The sequence below is a fragment of the Panthera onca genome, chromosome D4 (genome assembly GCF_046562875.1).
Source record: "Panthera onca isolate mPanOnc1 chromosome D4, mPanOnc1 haplotype 2, whole genome shotgun sequence".
Taxonomy (NCBI): Eukaryota; Metazoa; Chordata; class Mammalia; order Carnivora; family Felidae; genus Panthera; species Panthera onca.
The window spans coordinates 60,837,664-60,852,509 of record NC_138351.1 but is presented as its reverse complement, the minus strand read 5'-3'; the positions used below and the strand labels follow the sequence as shown (position 1 = coordinate 60,852,509).

The 14,846-nt window shown below is 40.7% G+C and overlaps 1 protein-coding gene and 1 long non-coding RNA gene across 3 annotated transcripts in view; one reads left to right on the top strand and one right to left on the bottom strand.

The window, feature by feature from the left end:
* The window catches only part of NCBP1 (nuclear cap binding protein subunit 1), a 38,428-nt gene that overhangs the window by 2,526 nt on the left and 21,056 nt on the right, over positions 1–14,846 (bottom strand). For both annotated transcript variants that reach the window (XM_060609239.3, XM_060609240.3), the window contains 9 exons: positions 14,202–14,266; positions 12,525–12,587; positions 12,216–12,290; positions 9,928–10,031; positions 7,814–7,936; positions 6,539–6,641; positions 5,650–5,743; positions 5,270–5,373; positions 2,611–2,725 (listed from right to left, as the gene is read on the bottom strand). In XM_060609239.3, the coding sequence (XP_060465222.3) occupies positions 2,611–2,725; positions 5,270–5,373; positions 5,650–5,743; positions 6,539–6,641; positions 7,814–7,936; positions 9,928–10,031; positions 12,216–12,290; positions 12,525–12,587; positions 14,202–14,266 (846 nt within the window). The remainder of the gene's footprint in view (positions 1–2,610; positions 2,726–5,269; positions 5,374–5,649; positions 5,744–6,538; positions 6,642–7,813; positions 7,937–9,927; positions 10,032–12,215; positions 12,291–12,524; positions 12,588–14,201; positions 14,267–14,846) is intronic.
* On the top strand, positions 3,779–5,604 carry LOC145713029 (uncharacterized). The gene is made up of 2 exons (XR_014135966.1): positions 3,779–4,251; positions 4,504–5,604. It is a non-coding gene; the product is annotated as an uncharacterized LOC145713029 (long non-coding RNA).

Here is a 14,846-nt window from a genome sequence, read left to right as displayed (position 1 = left end):
CCTCCATTCAAAAAGAAAACAGCTTTGAGCTCCGTGGAAAATGTACAGTAGATTCTTGTTATTTACCATAGTTATGTGGATACATTTGTTGTGAATCCTGAATTAGTACTGAACCACTGCTCAGGGAAATACAGGGTTAGGTTCTTAGGGAGTCTTTGGTTTATTTTTGTCAACTGATCAACATGTAACCTTATGTGTGTTTCTGTCTAAAGATAGCTTATTTAATATATGTGTTTTACAAATAATTATATACAGTAGTTCTTTATATTCAAACACTGCCTGAGAAAGATTTAACGTCTTCTTGACCCTGGGTAACATGACTAAATTTCTTTGGCTTTCAGCCCCGCAAGAATGCTGTCTACTACGTTTTTTAAATCTATCCTTGTCTTATGAATCCACAAATTGAGCTGCTTTTCCACAGCACTTACAGAGGTTACTTCGGTCCTTGATGGAGCAGCCTCACGTACATACTGGTGAATTTCCTGTTCCTTTATCTGGATTATGATATTGTTGATTTATGAACACTGAATTCACGGCCAAGAGCATGGTCGTTCACGCCCAAAAGAAGCTCAACTGACTTATGTGTTTTTACCGTCAGACATGTCACAGCCTTCTTGCACTTAGGAACACTAGACAGCATTTCAGCCTTATGCTTTAGGGCCACTTTAAACCGTAAAAGTTACCAACAAAAGCCCAAACGTGGCAGTAAATACATTACGAAAAGGATGCTTTTTTACAGTATAAGAAATGAAACAAGAAGGCAGAGTATTGCCTTGTTTGACTTTATCTGGGAACAAGCCCAGTGGGCAACTCAAATTTTTCTGCCTATGCATATGCTCTGCCTATGTCTAAATGATGGGAAAGCACCAGGAGTATTGACTTTGAGCTTACAAATAAATCTTAAGTGAGCTTGCAAAAATAGAACCTGCAAATAATGAGGATAGATAATATATTCTTAGAACTCTGCTACTGCTCATTTAAGTAGCAAAGTAGATGACCAGGGAAAGACCCGACAGTACTTTCCAGTCACTAATACAAGGCTCTATGACACTTCAGCAGTGACAACGGAGAGGCAGCTTTCCTCTAACGGCCCTACAGAAAAGCTGGGCAGGCCTGCACGCAGCTCAAGAACCTGCTCACCCTGGCAATAATTCAAAAACAGCTCTGACTACATGTAATAATTCAAAGCAGACTGTTCAAGATTCTGCTGGCAATGATGGGCTCAACATACCTCTGTTAAGCTTTAACAACTCCCTCCCAGCTCAGCCAGAATCGAGCATTCACTGAGGTGTCCCTCTGCACTGCCCCCCCCCCCACCCCAACTTCGTGGTTAGACAACTTTCCCAGTGTCACGTAGCTAGGAAGTGGTTAAGCCAGAAAGTGACTCCAGGTATATTACACACCAATGTCCTCGTGGTCCTTTTAGCAAGAAGGTAGGCATCACCAGATCTAGAAAGCCCATTTCCTTCTAGATACCCCCCTGTCGGTAAGGCCTCATCTATGACAGCCTCTTCCACCCTTAAAGCGAAATTACCAGAACCCCGTTTTTATAGACTTCTGCTTTTCTCTGTAACAGCATCTATTAAGGGGTCTGCCTTATGTTCTAGGCAACTGGGCACAAGTTAGTTTTCTCCTAATACCACACTAAGGCTAGGTTCTAGAGTACTGTTTATTGCCTGGTAGACCTTTCTATGATGAGGGAGATGTTAAATCTCTGCTGCCCATCACAGTAGCCACTAGCCACACTGAGCACTTGAAATGGCGCTGGTGTGACTAAAGAACTGAATTTTAAACGTATTTAGTTTTAATTAACAGTTACATGTGGCTAGCAGTTACTTTATTGGACACCACACATTTAGGGATCAGTATGGCATAAGGGAAAGTCCTTGGAGTTTGACAGGCTCTGTCACTTACTAACCATGTCACCTTGAACAAGTTCTCTGAGCCTCAATTTAGACATGTATGAAATGGGGATGACACCATTTACCTTGCAGTATTTTAAGTTTGTGAGTATATATACCAAACAGACACATATATATGCAGATCTACATGGAGACTAGCATTTGAACCTGCTACAGGTTCATAGATGTCATTAAATTTATTCCCACCCACTCTGGTAAATACACAACAACATTGGAGAATACGGTCACAAAGAATACTAGTACTACTATGCAAAATCATGGAATGCAGCCACTTATTAATATGAGAAGTACCCTGTGAACCTGGGAAGGAATGCCCCATCCCTCCCCACAGGACTGGGGAAGTGAGACACAGACCGGCTTCTCCCTCTCCCCTCTTGCACCAGAAAGTCTTAGGGAAACACAAGCGCCCTCTTTCCTTCTCTGCCTTCCTTTCGGGAAGGGCAATCATGAAGCAGATCCAGATGGCTAACTACAGAAAAGCAAGGTTTGTGCTTCCTTCCAGGCTCACCAACAGGAGAAGAGCGGAGAGCAACACCTCCCCCAGATCCTTCCTCTCCCTTCACTTCCACATAAGTTCTGCATAATTTGGCCTCAGAAAAAATAAGTTCCCATCAAGGTAATGAACTGAAGATTTTCAAGAGATTCTGGTATACTTTCTTGGACCACTATGAATTGACATAAGACTTACCCGTTTGTGTTGCCTTGCGAGTTTTTCTTTTGCTTCTTCCAGCTCTTTCTGGATTTTCAGAACATGTTTGTTCATCTTACGAATTGTGGAGTGCAAGATTTCCCAAACAAACAATCTTAAAAGTAACAGAGTTTGGTTACTGTATGTTAAAGCATGCTTCTAGAAAGACCTCTCAGCTTTTATAACCTACTCATTTTGAAGGTGATTCCACTCTTTAGGCAGAATTAGTCCTATTTCTCCAGTAACACATACTTTTTTTTTTAAGAGATTGAGTGAGCCTGTGAGTGGGGGAGGGGGAGAGAGGGAGAATCCCAAGCAGGCTCCATGCCCAGCTCACAGCCTGGCAGAGCCTGACACAGGGCTCAATCTCACAACCATGAGATCACAACCTGAACCAACATCAGGAGTCGGACGCTCAACCAGCTAAGACACACAGGTACCCCAATTTTTTTGTATTATAAATTGTGCAAACACCTATCTCTACCCATTAGACTCAGGTGAGCTTCCTGAGGCAGTAGTGGGTCCTATCACTTTTATTTCCATCCTCTACTAGACTCGCTAGAAGGTATGTGTACATACACTGAAATGAAATGGCACACCAGGAAAAAATGTATACATTAGGAACAAAAATCTATTTTCTCTCTTCTAAATTTAAACATCAGGTACTGGAATTTTCTCAAAACAGAAGCCCAATCTAAGGCTCATTTCACATGCCTTATACTACTTAACTAGCAGACATTCGGCCAATTCTTTGGAATATTTAAGAAACTTACTAGTTCATACTAGCTATCAACTGCTGGGCCTTTTTAAGAATGAAATAAATATAGGTCAGCTACTTTCTCAGTAAATTACTCAACTAGGATCACCTTGTAAGCGCTTTGAAATGTTTATTGCATAAAAGGTTTATTTTTTGAAGTAGCTTCTTTTTTTTTTTTTTTTTTTTTAATTTTTTTTTTCAACGTTTTTTATTTATTTTTGGGACAGAGAGAGAGACAGCATGAACGGGGGAGGGGCAGAGAGAGAGGGAGACACAGAATCGGAAACAGGCTCCAGGCTCCGGGCCATCAGCCCAGAGCCTGACGCGGGGCTCGAACTCACGGACCGCGAGATCGTGACCTGGCTGAAGTCGGACGCTTAACCGACTGCGCCACCCAGGCGCCCCTGAAGTAGCTTCTTAACTACATCGGTCTATAAATTAGTTCTTCCTAATGCCAAGATATAGCCTCTATAAATCTTGCCTTGGATGATGACAGTTTCAGTGGAAGATAATAAAACAGCTGATTCATAAAACTCCAAAGTCTTATGTTAGCAGACAAGGTACAAGAGCAAAGTACTTCAACTCTGGAAGGGGTGGTCCGGAAGGCTTTGCAGAGTTACAAATACTTGAGCTTGGAGTCCAAGAACAGAGGGTGCTTTTGAGCCCTTTATCGGTTCAAGAATGCCTGTGTCTGAATTCTGACTCTGCACTTAGCTGAGTGACTGTGGACAAGATACTTAAGCACTCTGCAACATTTTCCTATTTTGTACTTAAGAATGATAATGTAACCCCCTCTGTAGTGGGGGGTGAGGATTAAATGAGTTGCAGTGTAAATCGCTCAGGATAATGGTTAACAAATATTTGGGTGGTCAATTTTCTGAAGAGTTTACAGATCTGAGGATGTCTTTTTTTTTTTTTTTTTTAATTTTTTTTTTTTCAACGTTTTTTATTTATTTTTGGGACAGAGAGAGACAGAGCATGAACGGGGGAGGGGCAGAGAGAGAGGGAGACACAGAATCGGAAACAGGCTCCAGGCTCCGAGCCATCAGCCCAGAGCCTGACGCGGGGCTCGAACTCACGGACCGCGAGATCGTGACCTGGCTGAAGTCGGACGCTTAACCGACTGCGCCACCCAGGCGCCCCGATCTGAGGATGTCTCTTGCCTTAATTTGCGAGTGCCAGTCTGGCTGATATGGTAACTTTAGATCATACCCTTCCACTCTACGGATTCAGTTCATTTTAGACCTGTGTCCTCTGCAATAACAGATACGATGAACAGGGTAAGTGCTGTGATGGATTTTTAGATCCTTGTAAGATTCCTTTGTTTCCTGTTGTGTCAACTCCTGCTATTCCTGATCAGTTAGGAAGCCTGTGGACTCAACTTCACGAGTAAGAACAAAACTTAATGAGAAGTCTCTTTCCTGTATAGGAAATGGGTCTAGAATAAATCTTGTGGATTAAATCTAGGTTTTTTTCTGACTGAAGTGAGATACCGCCCTTCCCCACAGGCACTCAGGTGCCCACCAGACTCTCCTCAACCCCTCACTGCCATGTGCTTCATCTACTGTGACTGGTTTCTTCCAGTTGCTGGTGTGCGTTCCAGGTCCCCAGCTGAGCTGGAACTCTTCCCCACATCCCACCGTCCGGCTCAGATCCTGGCACATGGCCTGATCTTCTCTCCCGATAGTCTGTATCCTTTATCAGCGTCCTTCAGAGACACTGCAAACTGCCTGGCTGTGTGGATTTACATTGTCCAGGAATCTCTGCCATGTCCCAGTTCTATCTAATCTGGTAGCATCAGTATATTAACAATGTTTCAATCAGAACTTGGAGCTCATGTATGAGACTGAATATAAACTGATTCTTACAGAGTACAAACTGTATAAAATAATCCACATTTACCTAGTAAAGTCTCGAGAGAGTTCTGAAGAGAAGATCCAATTTGCCACTGCGGCACAGTCAACAATTTGTGTACGGATCATCTTATCTACTAGCACAGCAATCATCTACAATGAGAAAAGAATCATCAGGGTAAATCACACTTGTATGTAAGCCACAACAATCCCGCTGCTACAAAAGTAAAATAGGAGGTCTGTGAAATTCATTTTCAGTGGTTGTGGAACTGATCCATTTGACCATCAGGAGGTCTTAATTAAGATTCATTCTGCACTCTGTTTGGCTCTGGTACTTACTGTAAGAAAACTAGAACACCAATAAAGATTGAGCAAAAAGACAAACTGAGTGGCAACACTTAAAACTTTGTCTGATTAAATAGTTTTTACCTGTGGATGGTTCCTCCAGACCTCAAACATAACTCGTAGGACATGTAGCTTTCCTTCATCACTCTCAGCTAGGGTTTTGAAGACTTCATGAAACCTTTTCGCGGTGGGGAAAAAATACCACAGATAAACTTACTCATTAAGCATTTTAAGTTTTTCAAAGCCTTTCAATGTTACTGAATTTACAGTGCAACACATAAATGCAAAACAACCCAATGTTAATCATTAAGGATACAAAAGGTATGATTAGGAATTCGTGGTTTGTATGAAATTTGTCACACAACCTTGAGAGATTTACAAATATGCCATTCACTGTCAGCTGAGGACTACAATTTTCGGGGCATCTAAGAATAGGTGAGGGCTAAGGAATGGTGTCCACAAACAGGTGAAGTACCCTGACTGCACTTCCTGTGGGGGTCCTGCAAATCATAGATACTTGGAAGCCAAGGTGGGAGAGGAGCCCAGTTTGCTCTGCTGGAGGAGTATCTACATATGCTCTTACTTCTTTTGGATTGTCTGATGAATTAGAAAGCTCTGTCTTTGGATGCTAACCTTTGGGTGGCTCCCCAAAATGTAGTCGGCCCTCATTTCTACTTCCCTTCCTTTAGGAAGATGCTTAGATACGGTGGGAGCTTCTTGACTGTATATATGACTGTCCTATGGACCCAGGTTTTTCACTAGGTTCTCCGAGGGGCCATATGAAAAAATGTACACATAGACTGACAGGAGCCAAATAGGGTTGTAGCCACTACAAATCAGAGCTCTATTAAATTATATGCCAATGCTATTAAGATCTTCATGTCCAACAACTTTAGCTACACATTTCTATACCCCTGGTATTCACCGAAGTTCCAAACCCTTAAAACAGAGCGTGTCTTCTTGTTGCACTTACTTTGCAAGAGCACTGAAGGAGTGGCTGAATGATTTGGCTGCCAAGTGTAGCAGAGTCTGTACAAAGACCTCTATTTTCAGTGGGTTAAAGCTGAATCCTTCATCTGAAAAATATTCCACAGTAAGACAGCTAGAAGAATGCTGAGCATAGCAATTCTTTGTTCCCTCACCTGGAATGCTAAATGGGCGGCATACTCACATCCAAACATTAAGCCAGACATTCGTGTCATGTCTCTGAGGACAAATAGACAATAAAAGACCACTGCTGATTTTAAATACTCAAAATATAAAACTAAGCATGATCTTAATTCTTACTTTCTGGGGATTATTTCCCTAATTCTTCTATATGATCCATTTCTTTTACACATAACACGTGGACTTCCTTGTTCATATCGCTCTGTGTGCTGGCAAGATAACATATTAATAAAAAGATTCAGCAAACCCTTAACTAGTAAGTCTAAGTCTTAAGATATCTGACAGCGTCTAAATTTAGGACCATCATTTTGACATATGCCATCTAAACGCAATTTCTATCATAATACAAATTTCTCAGAAAAATCCAAACAAAATCCTAGTAATAAATAACCCAAGGACCATTCATGTTTTTATTTTGATTACTATGCACATATCCTTATGTACAGATCTAACAAATTTTCCTCCAAAACGTTACCCAGTTGTCTGTCCCAGTAGACTTTTCATGTTTTCCTGATTTGTCTCTTTTGGTGCCAATATCACATTGTTTCAGTTACCGTATGTTTCAGATATCTTTTAATATGTTCTAAGTCCCTCTCATCTTTTTTTTTTACCTTGTTCATTTACTGATTCAGGTGAACTTATAAATTACTTGCCTATTTTCCCACTGTTGCTCAGAAAAAACCCTAGGGGTTTTGGTTGAAGTTACATAGTACATACTCAGTGGGTGTTACACATCATTATTACAATAGCTTAAATAGGTGAAAAATCCAATTACAATTCACCAAATCTTCCACTCAGGAACCTCTCTAAAGTTAAAACAGGGAATGTTTAAAAATGAATGATAACAGCATATTTAACTTTGTGGTTAGTTTTTATACTGAATGTAAGCTATGTCACAGGCAGATGAGGATCTCTTTTGTAGAAGGAAGAAAGTTGCCGGCACACTGAACTGACACACTGAACAGGCTACTGCTTAGAAGCATCCGTTGAGACTTAGGAGAAACTCAAACTGCCAGTAATGCTTTATATTTATGCTTTAACCTGGCCTATAGATAGTTCCATTGAAGAAGTGGTCCCTTACCGTCATCATCATCCTGGTTAGGATTTGGTACATCTTTCAGAATGCTGAAGATTTCATCATTGGTTGCTTTACTTTTAAAGGCAACAGCTAAACAGAGGGCAACTGAATGTCCAGGAAGAGAATCTAAGCACAGAATGGGGAAAAGGGTAGGATCAAGTTTTAAGACTGTTCTTATAAATAAATAGCTGAGAAATTTACATAACTGTCTTTTGTCCTCAAATCCCTAGGCTTTTGTAAGCTGAAAAGCCGAGATTCAATGTATTTATTTCATTTTGGTCAATGTCCCTTCCTCCTCATTTTCTCTGAGACAGTAACGACTAAGTTTGTGTTTGAACAGGTGAAGGTTGCCAACTTGTGATAGGTTTTTTTTTGCTTTTCTCTTCTGCTGAGGCCATACACTTGAGTCTACAGAAGCCAGATGCTCATATGTTGTGACTCTATGTGTTTACTGTTGGTTATTATCTGTCGAGTCCTTATTTGCGCTAATATATACTGTATGGCATCACTACAGCAACTGGAAATCTTTTAACGTAAGGTGGACAAAGAGGTAATAAATCAAAAGACAATCCTGACATAGGAGTTACTAAGCACTTGGAATGAATGAAGTCAATCACAACAGGTCACAGGTGCTGTTTGCTTTTCCCTAAAAGTGGGAGACAAAAAAAAAAAAAAAAAAAAAAAAAGAATCTCGTGTCACTGAAGGGTCTACATTGTAGCATGGGAACCAAGATAGTCACACAGGAAGTAGCCAGAGCAACACAAAACTGGCTTGCTAAAGGGCAGTATTTATAGGAGAGGAGCCTTGCCGGACCCTAGAGAGAGTATAGGAATTAAAGACAGAAAGGGCTTTCCAGATAGAAAGGCAAAACCAAAAACCATGAGCACAGGAAAGATAAAAAAGAAGTGGCCTGGTTGGAGCAGGGGTCCATCTGAGAAGTGACAGATAAAAAGCAGGAACAACTGTTAGGAGCGCCTTAACTGTTAGGTTCAGTTGTTTCTATAGGAAAAAAGCAAAGTCCATATTCAACAAAAGTCTGAGCTCTTGAGATCAAAGACTGTGCCTTCTGCTTCTCTGAGCCAGACTGAGGCAGAGCTCAAAACTCAGCACCCAGAGGAGTGCCACACCGCCTCACACTTTGCTCTTTCAGGGAAGCACAGTGGTAAGAGCAAGGCTGCTCGGTAAGCCTGGATGTGAGTCTGGGCTCTGCCCCTCGGATGCGACCTCACTCTGGCCTCACCTCTCTGAAGAGATTTCCTCGCCGTAAAACTGGTCTACTAAACACACTTGATTCTCAGAGATGTCTCGAGGACAAAGGGACATAATAACATAGGAAATGTACTTAGCATTGGGACCAACGGAGTTTACTTCAAGGAAAACAGGTGTAGCGTGAGGTGTAGTGGAGAACCAGGGCACGCACAGAAGGCGAGGGAGGGGAGGGAGTTCCAAGACGCAAAGAACTGCTTCCCAACGTGAGGTGGCAGGTGCGTGGAGGAGCCGCGTGCAGCGCCGTCTGGAAAGACTCCCGTGGAGCAACTACACACCTAACTCTCTGCAGGGACCACCAAGGTACGACGCCTTACCTTTGTTACGTGTTAAGCACAACACAGCACAGCAAATTCTAGGCCCTCTGATTCACAGCATAATCTCAGACACGAGGTGACCAAAGAGTAAGAAAACCGTATTTAAGAATTTCCTTCTACAGGCCTCTTGCTGGTCGGAATGTATCCCGTGTGCACCTATGTTCCCACACCTGAACTGGTACCACAGGACAACCAAGTCAAATAATCTCCACCGCCAGGACATTTATTAAGTTTGGGCTTTAAATTCAACTTGCTGTACTTAGCAGCATATTTAAAATAAGGTCATGGATATAACATTATAAGCAATATTAAGAAAAAAGTTCACAAGTAATAACTAAGTAGGTCATGAATCTTCCAAAGGATGACAGGGCAAACAAAATACTGACTACTGTAGATCACCTTTCAAACAGACAAAAAAAAAAAAAAAAAAACCAAGAAAAGAAAAAGTTTACTTTCTCCACCTTAAATAATGGATTTCAGAAATACTGGCATTAGTACTTTTCAAAGACAACGGGATTTACTTTATTACTTACTGCTACTTTCATCTCCATACTTGTAAATGCAGGTTGGGTTTGCAGGGCACAGAGCTGAGAAGGTAGGAGGAACAATATCTAATATACGCTGGTGGTAAGACAACCTACAATGCAAATGAGAGCCTCAGAAAATGCTGTTCGTTAGTTCCATTATTTATGGTAACATCCAACTTACCAGGAAAGTCCCATCTCCAACACCCTGGACTCAGCTTACAACCAAGAAGCCAAAGGGGAAAACAAGTCCTTAAAGCTTTTGTCACGACAGCATAACAAACCTCCGGTTTTCTTCAAAATTTACTGGTTTGCAATGAGGGGTGGGCCAGTGGGTCCACAAGCCTGGTGGCCAAGGATATGGAGTGGTACTGGGGTAAAGTGGGGCAGAGGACCTAGTCTCCATGATGAGGAGAGTGGTTACACTGTAGCAAATAAATATATATCAAGGCTAATGGGAGCCAAGTTTCCTATTGCCTGAAAGGGTGTTTAGAATCATGGCAGGGGCGCCTGTGTGGCTCAGTCGGTTAAGTGACTGACTCTTGATTTCGGCTCAGGTCATGATCTCACGGTTCATGGATTAGAGCCCCACAACAGGCTCGGTGCTGACAGGGCAGACCGTGCTTGGGATTCTCTCTCTCTGCCCCACTCCCACTCTCCTTAAAATAAATACACTTGAAAAAAAAATCCTGGCAAAAGGGAAGGCTAGAGAAAAGTGAGGAGCTGAGTTGGAATTGGAGAGATACACACACCTAAGTGGATATAAAAAGGTATGTATGTATGTGTGTGCGCATAAATGCATGTACTACCTTTGTCCATCCAGAATCAATGACATCCCAATAGTAACTAGCACATCAAGAGTCCAAATCTTGGTTCCTAAATACCATACTCCATTATTAAAAACTTGGGCTCTGTGAATAAATAGATGATTCCAGGGGAGGGGCAAGGAAACACATGAGCTTGGAACATCTTATGAAAAAAATAAGGAAATGCTTAATGAATGGAGGGAGATATTATGAGAGGAAAAAAAAGGACACCGGGGCCACAAGGGGCTCCCCCAATAAACAAATCAGGGACAATTTGGGCATCAAAATAATGACAGTAATAGACTGGAACTCACTGAATGAAATAGAAATCTATTAGTCTCTACTAATATATAAACACAGGAATAAATAAATGGGCAAAAAAGGACAAGCTCTTTCTTACAGGAGAATGCCAACTAACAAATGTGGGCAAAAACCTGGAAAAAGAATCATTACTGGGCAATCATCATAGTGGTGGCGGACAAAAGTAACAGTTGTCAGGAGAGGTTTGATGAAGAAGAGGATATGAGTATAATCTCAGATTATCACCCACAGATTATTAATTAGTTACAAAGAGAAAAACGGTGAATTTCAGGTGGAGAAGCCTGGGAGACACTGACATGACCAGGTGGTCAAGGTTAACATGTCAGCGGAGAGATTCATGTGCCTCCTGATGGGACGCGTGACGAAAAGCACCGACAGCACAGGTCCTGAGTGTGGGCAGGAGACACAGGAGGTGGGGGGGGGGGGGGGGGACAGTGCAGGGAACTCAAGAAAGAAAGGCCTAACTTCTTTACAACTGACAAGGGCATGGAAAACAAGAACGAACAACTGGTCAAGGGGAGAATGTGAAGAGAATGACAACTAAACGCTACCTGTGTGGTCCTGGATAGGACTGTGGACCAGAAAGAGAACAGACATATCAGGATGGCTGGCAAAATCTCAGCAGCGTCTTGGGGCTGGATGTCAGATTCCTGCACTAGAGCCAGCTTCCTGACTTGGAGGGTTGTGTGCCAGCCACCTGGGAGCGCATCTTTGTTTTGGGGGAAGATACAACGGACTGTTAAAGAACGATGCGACATCACATCTGCCGCTTGTTTTCAGAGAGTCCAGTGTAGTGGGTGGGTGTATACAGCAGGGAAAAGGAAGTGAACATTAGAACAAATGTGGTAAAGTGTTAACAACCAGGGAGTCTAGGGTACAGAGTTCTTTGCACTATTTTGGCAACTTTCCTGAAATGTGAAATTATTTCAAAGTACATGTGACAAAAAAAACAAAAAACAAAAGATTTATTGGCCTAATTCACGTGGAATCCAGATGACAAGTCTCCTTAAATTTTTTTAGCCTAAATCTTGACTAAAACTGAAAGGGAAGAGAGGAAGTACTTGGATTTAAAAAATGATATTCTGGACATACATCACACATGCACAGAAGAGAAAAAACCCCCAAAGAACTTAGGAGAACTAAGCTAAGCAGAAAACACAAAGAACTTACCTCATACATTTTTCTAGAACTTCTCTTACAAACTTTGGTTTGGGACTTTCAGGATCTTGAGTAAGACAATCTGACCTAAAGAGAAAAAAGCTAGTTTTATAACCTCTTACACATAATCTGCACTTATACCTAATGTGTACTTAGCTACAAGTTTCCTTGTACATAAGTTATTTATATATATGTAAATACCAAAAATGAACTAGATATTTCAGACTTTGAAGAAAACTGCTTTTGTGTTACAGCTTTAGATACTAAGTTTTATTATGGAAGACTGCAGAGAAAGGAAAGATAAAACATGCCACCACTTACCAATCTTCCCAGCTCCAACGGAACTGGAAGTTACTCAGATGATGGGAAAACCAATTAATAAACCTATAGAGAGGAGTGGGCAGCAGTGGGGAGACAGAAAGGATGAATGGTTGCAATCTGTAACAGAAACTTATGTAATGATTCAGACTAAAACCCTGTTTTATCGAGTTAGAAGCACATACTCAACCAAAGCTGTAAATTCTCCTGCCACTTACCTTTTTCTCTGTAAATCCTACCATTCGTCTTCTCCAAAAAATAAGTCCCGTATCTCAGTCTTTCTAAAAGTACTATCCTTTTTTAGTAACAGATACAATCTGAATGCCTGTTTTGTGTACACACACACACGGCTGAGTTCTCTCAAGTAATGCATTATCTTCCCCATTTCATTAACAATGAAACAGAGCACCCCCCCAAAAAAAAGATCAAAGGAATTGCAGATAAAACATTTTATAAATGGCAGAGCCAAAGTATAGTCTCTCATCACCACACTATGCCCTTTTCACCACAAAATATACCATCTCTTTCCCCCTAAAAATACAAGTGATCTAACCAAACAAATCACTTTAGTATAATGCTGTGAAATTTGTTAAGTGCTCAACATATATTTGCTGAATAAATGACAAAACACAATTCCTAGCTTTATTAGACTGGGAGAAAAATCAGAAGACACTTTCTTAAAGCATGTCCTTCATGGATCTGTAATCCATGAAATTACAGATGAAATCTGTAACTTCAATCACTGAAATTACTCAAGATAATAGGTCTGACACAGAATAGTCCTTACTAATAACTTTCAGAAATGGAATCTGAACAATGACATGAGAGATCATGGAGGGGCTCTTGGATGGCACAGCTGGTTAAGCATTTGACTTCAGCTCAGGTCATGATCGCATGGTCCTTGAGTCTGAGCCCTGCATCAGGTGAGCTCAAGCCCTGCTTTGGGCTCCACACTCTCTCTCCCTCTCTCTCTGCCCCTTGCTCACTTGCGCTCTCAAAAAGTATTTTAAAAAAATCACTCCTTTGAAAAAGAAAAATAAAAAAGAAAGATTGTGGAAATTGGAGAAACGTTCAGTACCTGTCCCCATCTCATTTGGGGGACCAAAAGAGGTAAGAAAGAGTACCAGCTGATAAAGGTAGCACACAAGCCTCTCCAAAAAGGAGACAGTGGGCACGTAATTACCACACCTCTAAAAATCCAATATGATCTTTTGTATAAACTGAGTCTTCAAGCTGTAGTTATCTAGAAGCTAATTATTTTAAAAGCAGACAGTATTAACAAACAAAAATACATATATAACATATATTGATACATGATACACCGTTATTAGATTCTGCTCCTGCATAGGAATTAGTTAGCATAAAGCCAATTTTAAAAGTTACATACCCAGTTACAGAAGAAAAAGTAGAGCTATACCAAAGCACCAAACAAATGAACAATGAATGAAATTAAAGAAAACCTCAGCATGGTCATTATTTCATATTGAAAGTTGGACTAGAAAATGTAATGTTACAACTATGAGTTTTATTATTATACAAAGGATTATCTTGAGGAGGCGAGAAAGAAAAATCAACTTAGAAACTCTTAAGAAGGCAAACGTTTTGCTGATCAAATTCTTGTATAAAGTACAGGGAGCAGAGCTGCTAACAATCAGTATAGAACTAAGGCAATTACTATACCTGTCTACACACGTAGTATTCATCGTGTCCAAACGCATGTATAACATTTCAGTAGCCTGTGCAAGCTGGGAATTCGAGGATAAGGAAAACTATTCCTCATCCTCCTTCAAAATAAGTTGTGATAAAAAAATAACATTTCTTAGAAGTCTGTATAATGACTGATAATATTGAGTATCTTTTTAATGTAATTGATTTTTTAAAAACTGCTCTAGAGTTATCGATGACGTACAATAAATCTGACCTATATACACCCAGGAAATAAAGACAGAGAATACTGACATCACCTCCAAAATTTCCCCACACTCCCCTATAGCCTCTTCTTCCCCTCTTCCCCCATGTTGCAAGCAAATATGGGTCAGCTATCACTGGATTACTTTTCTAGTAATTTTGTGTAAATGGAATCATATAGTATAAATTTTTGTTTGGTATCTCTTATTCAGCATAAATATTTTCTAATTTATTCAAATTGTTGCCTGCACCAAAAATTTGTTCCTTTTTATTACTGAGTTGTATTCCATTGTATAGATATGACATATTTGTATATACATTCATGTGCTGATATTTGAATTGTCTCATTTTAGGTTATTGCAAATAAAGTTTCAATGAATATTAACGCCCAAGTCTTTGTAGAGAAACGTGCTTCCA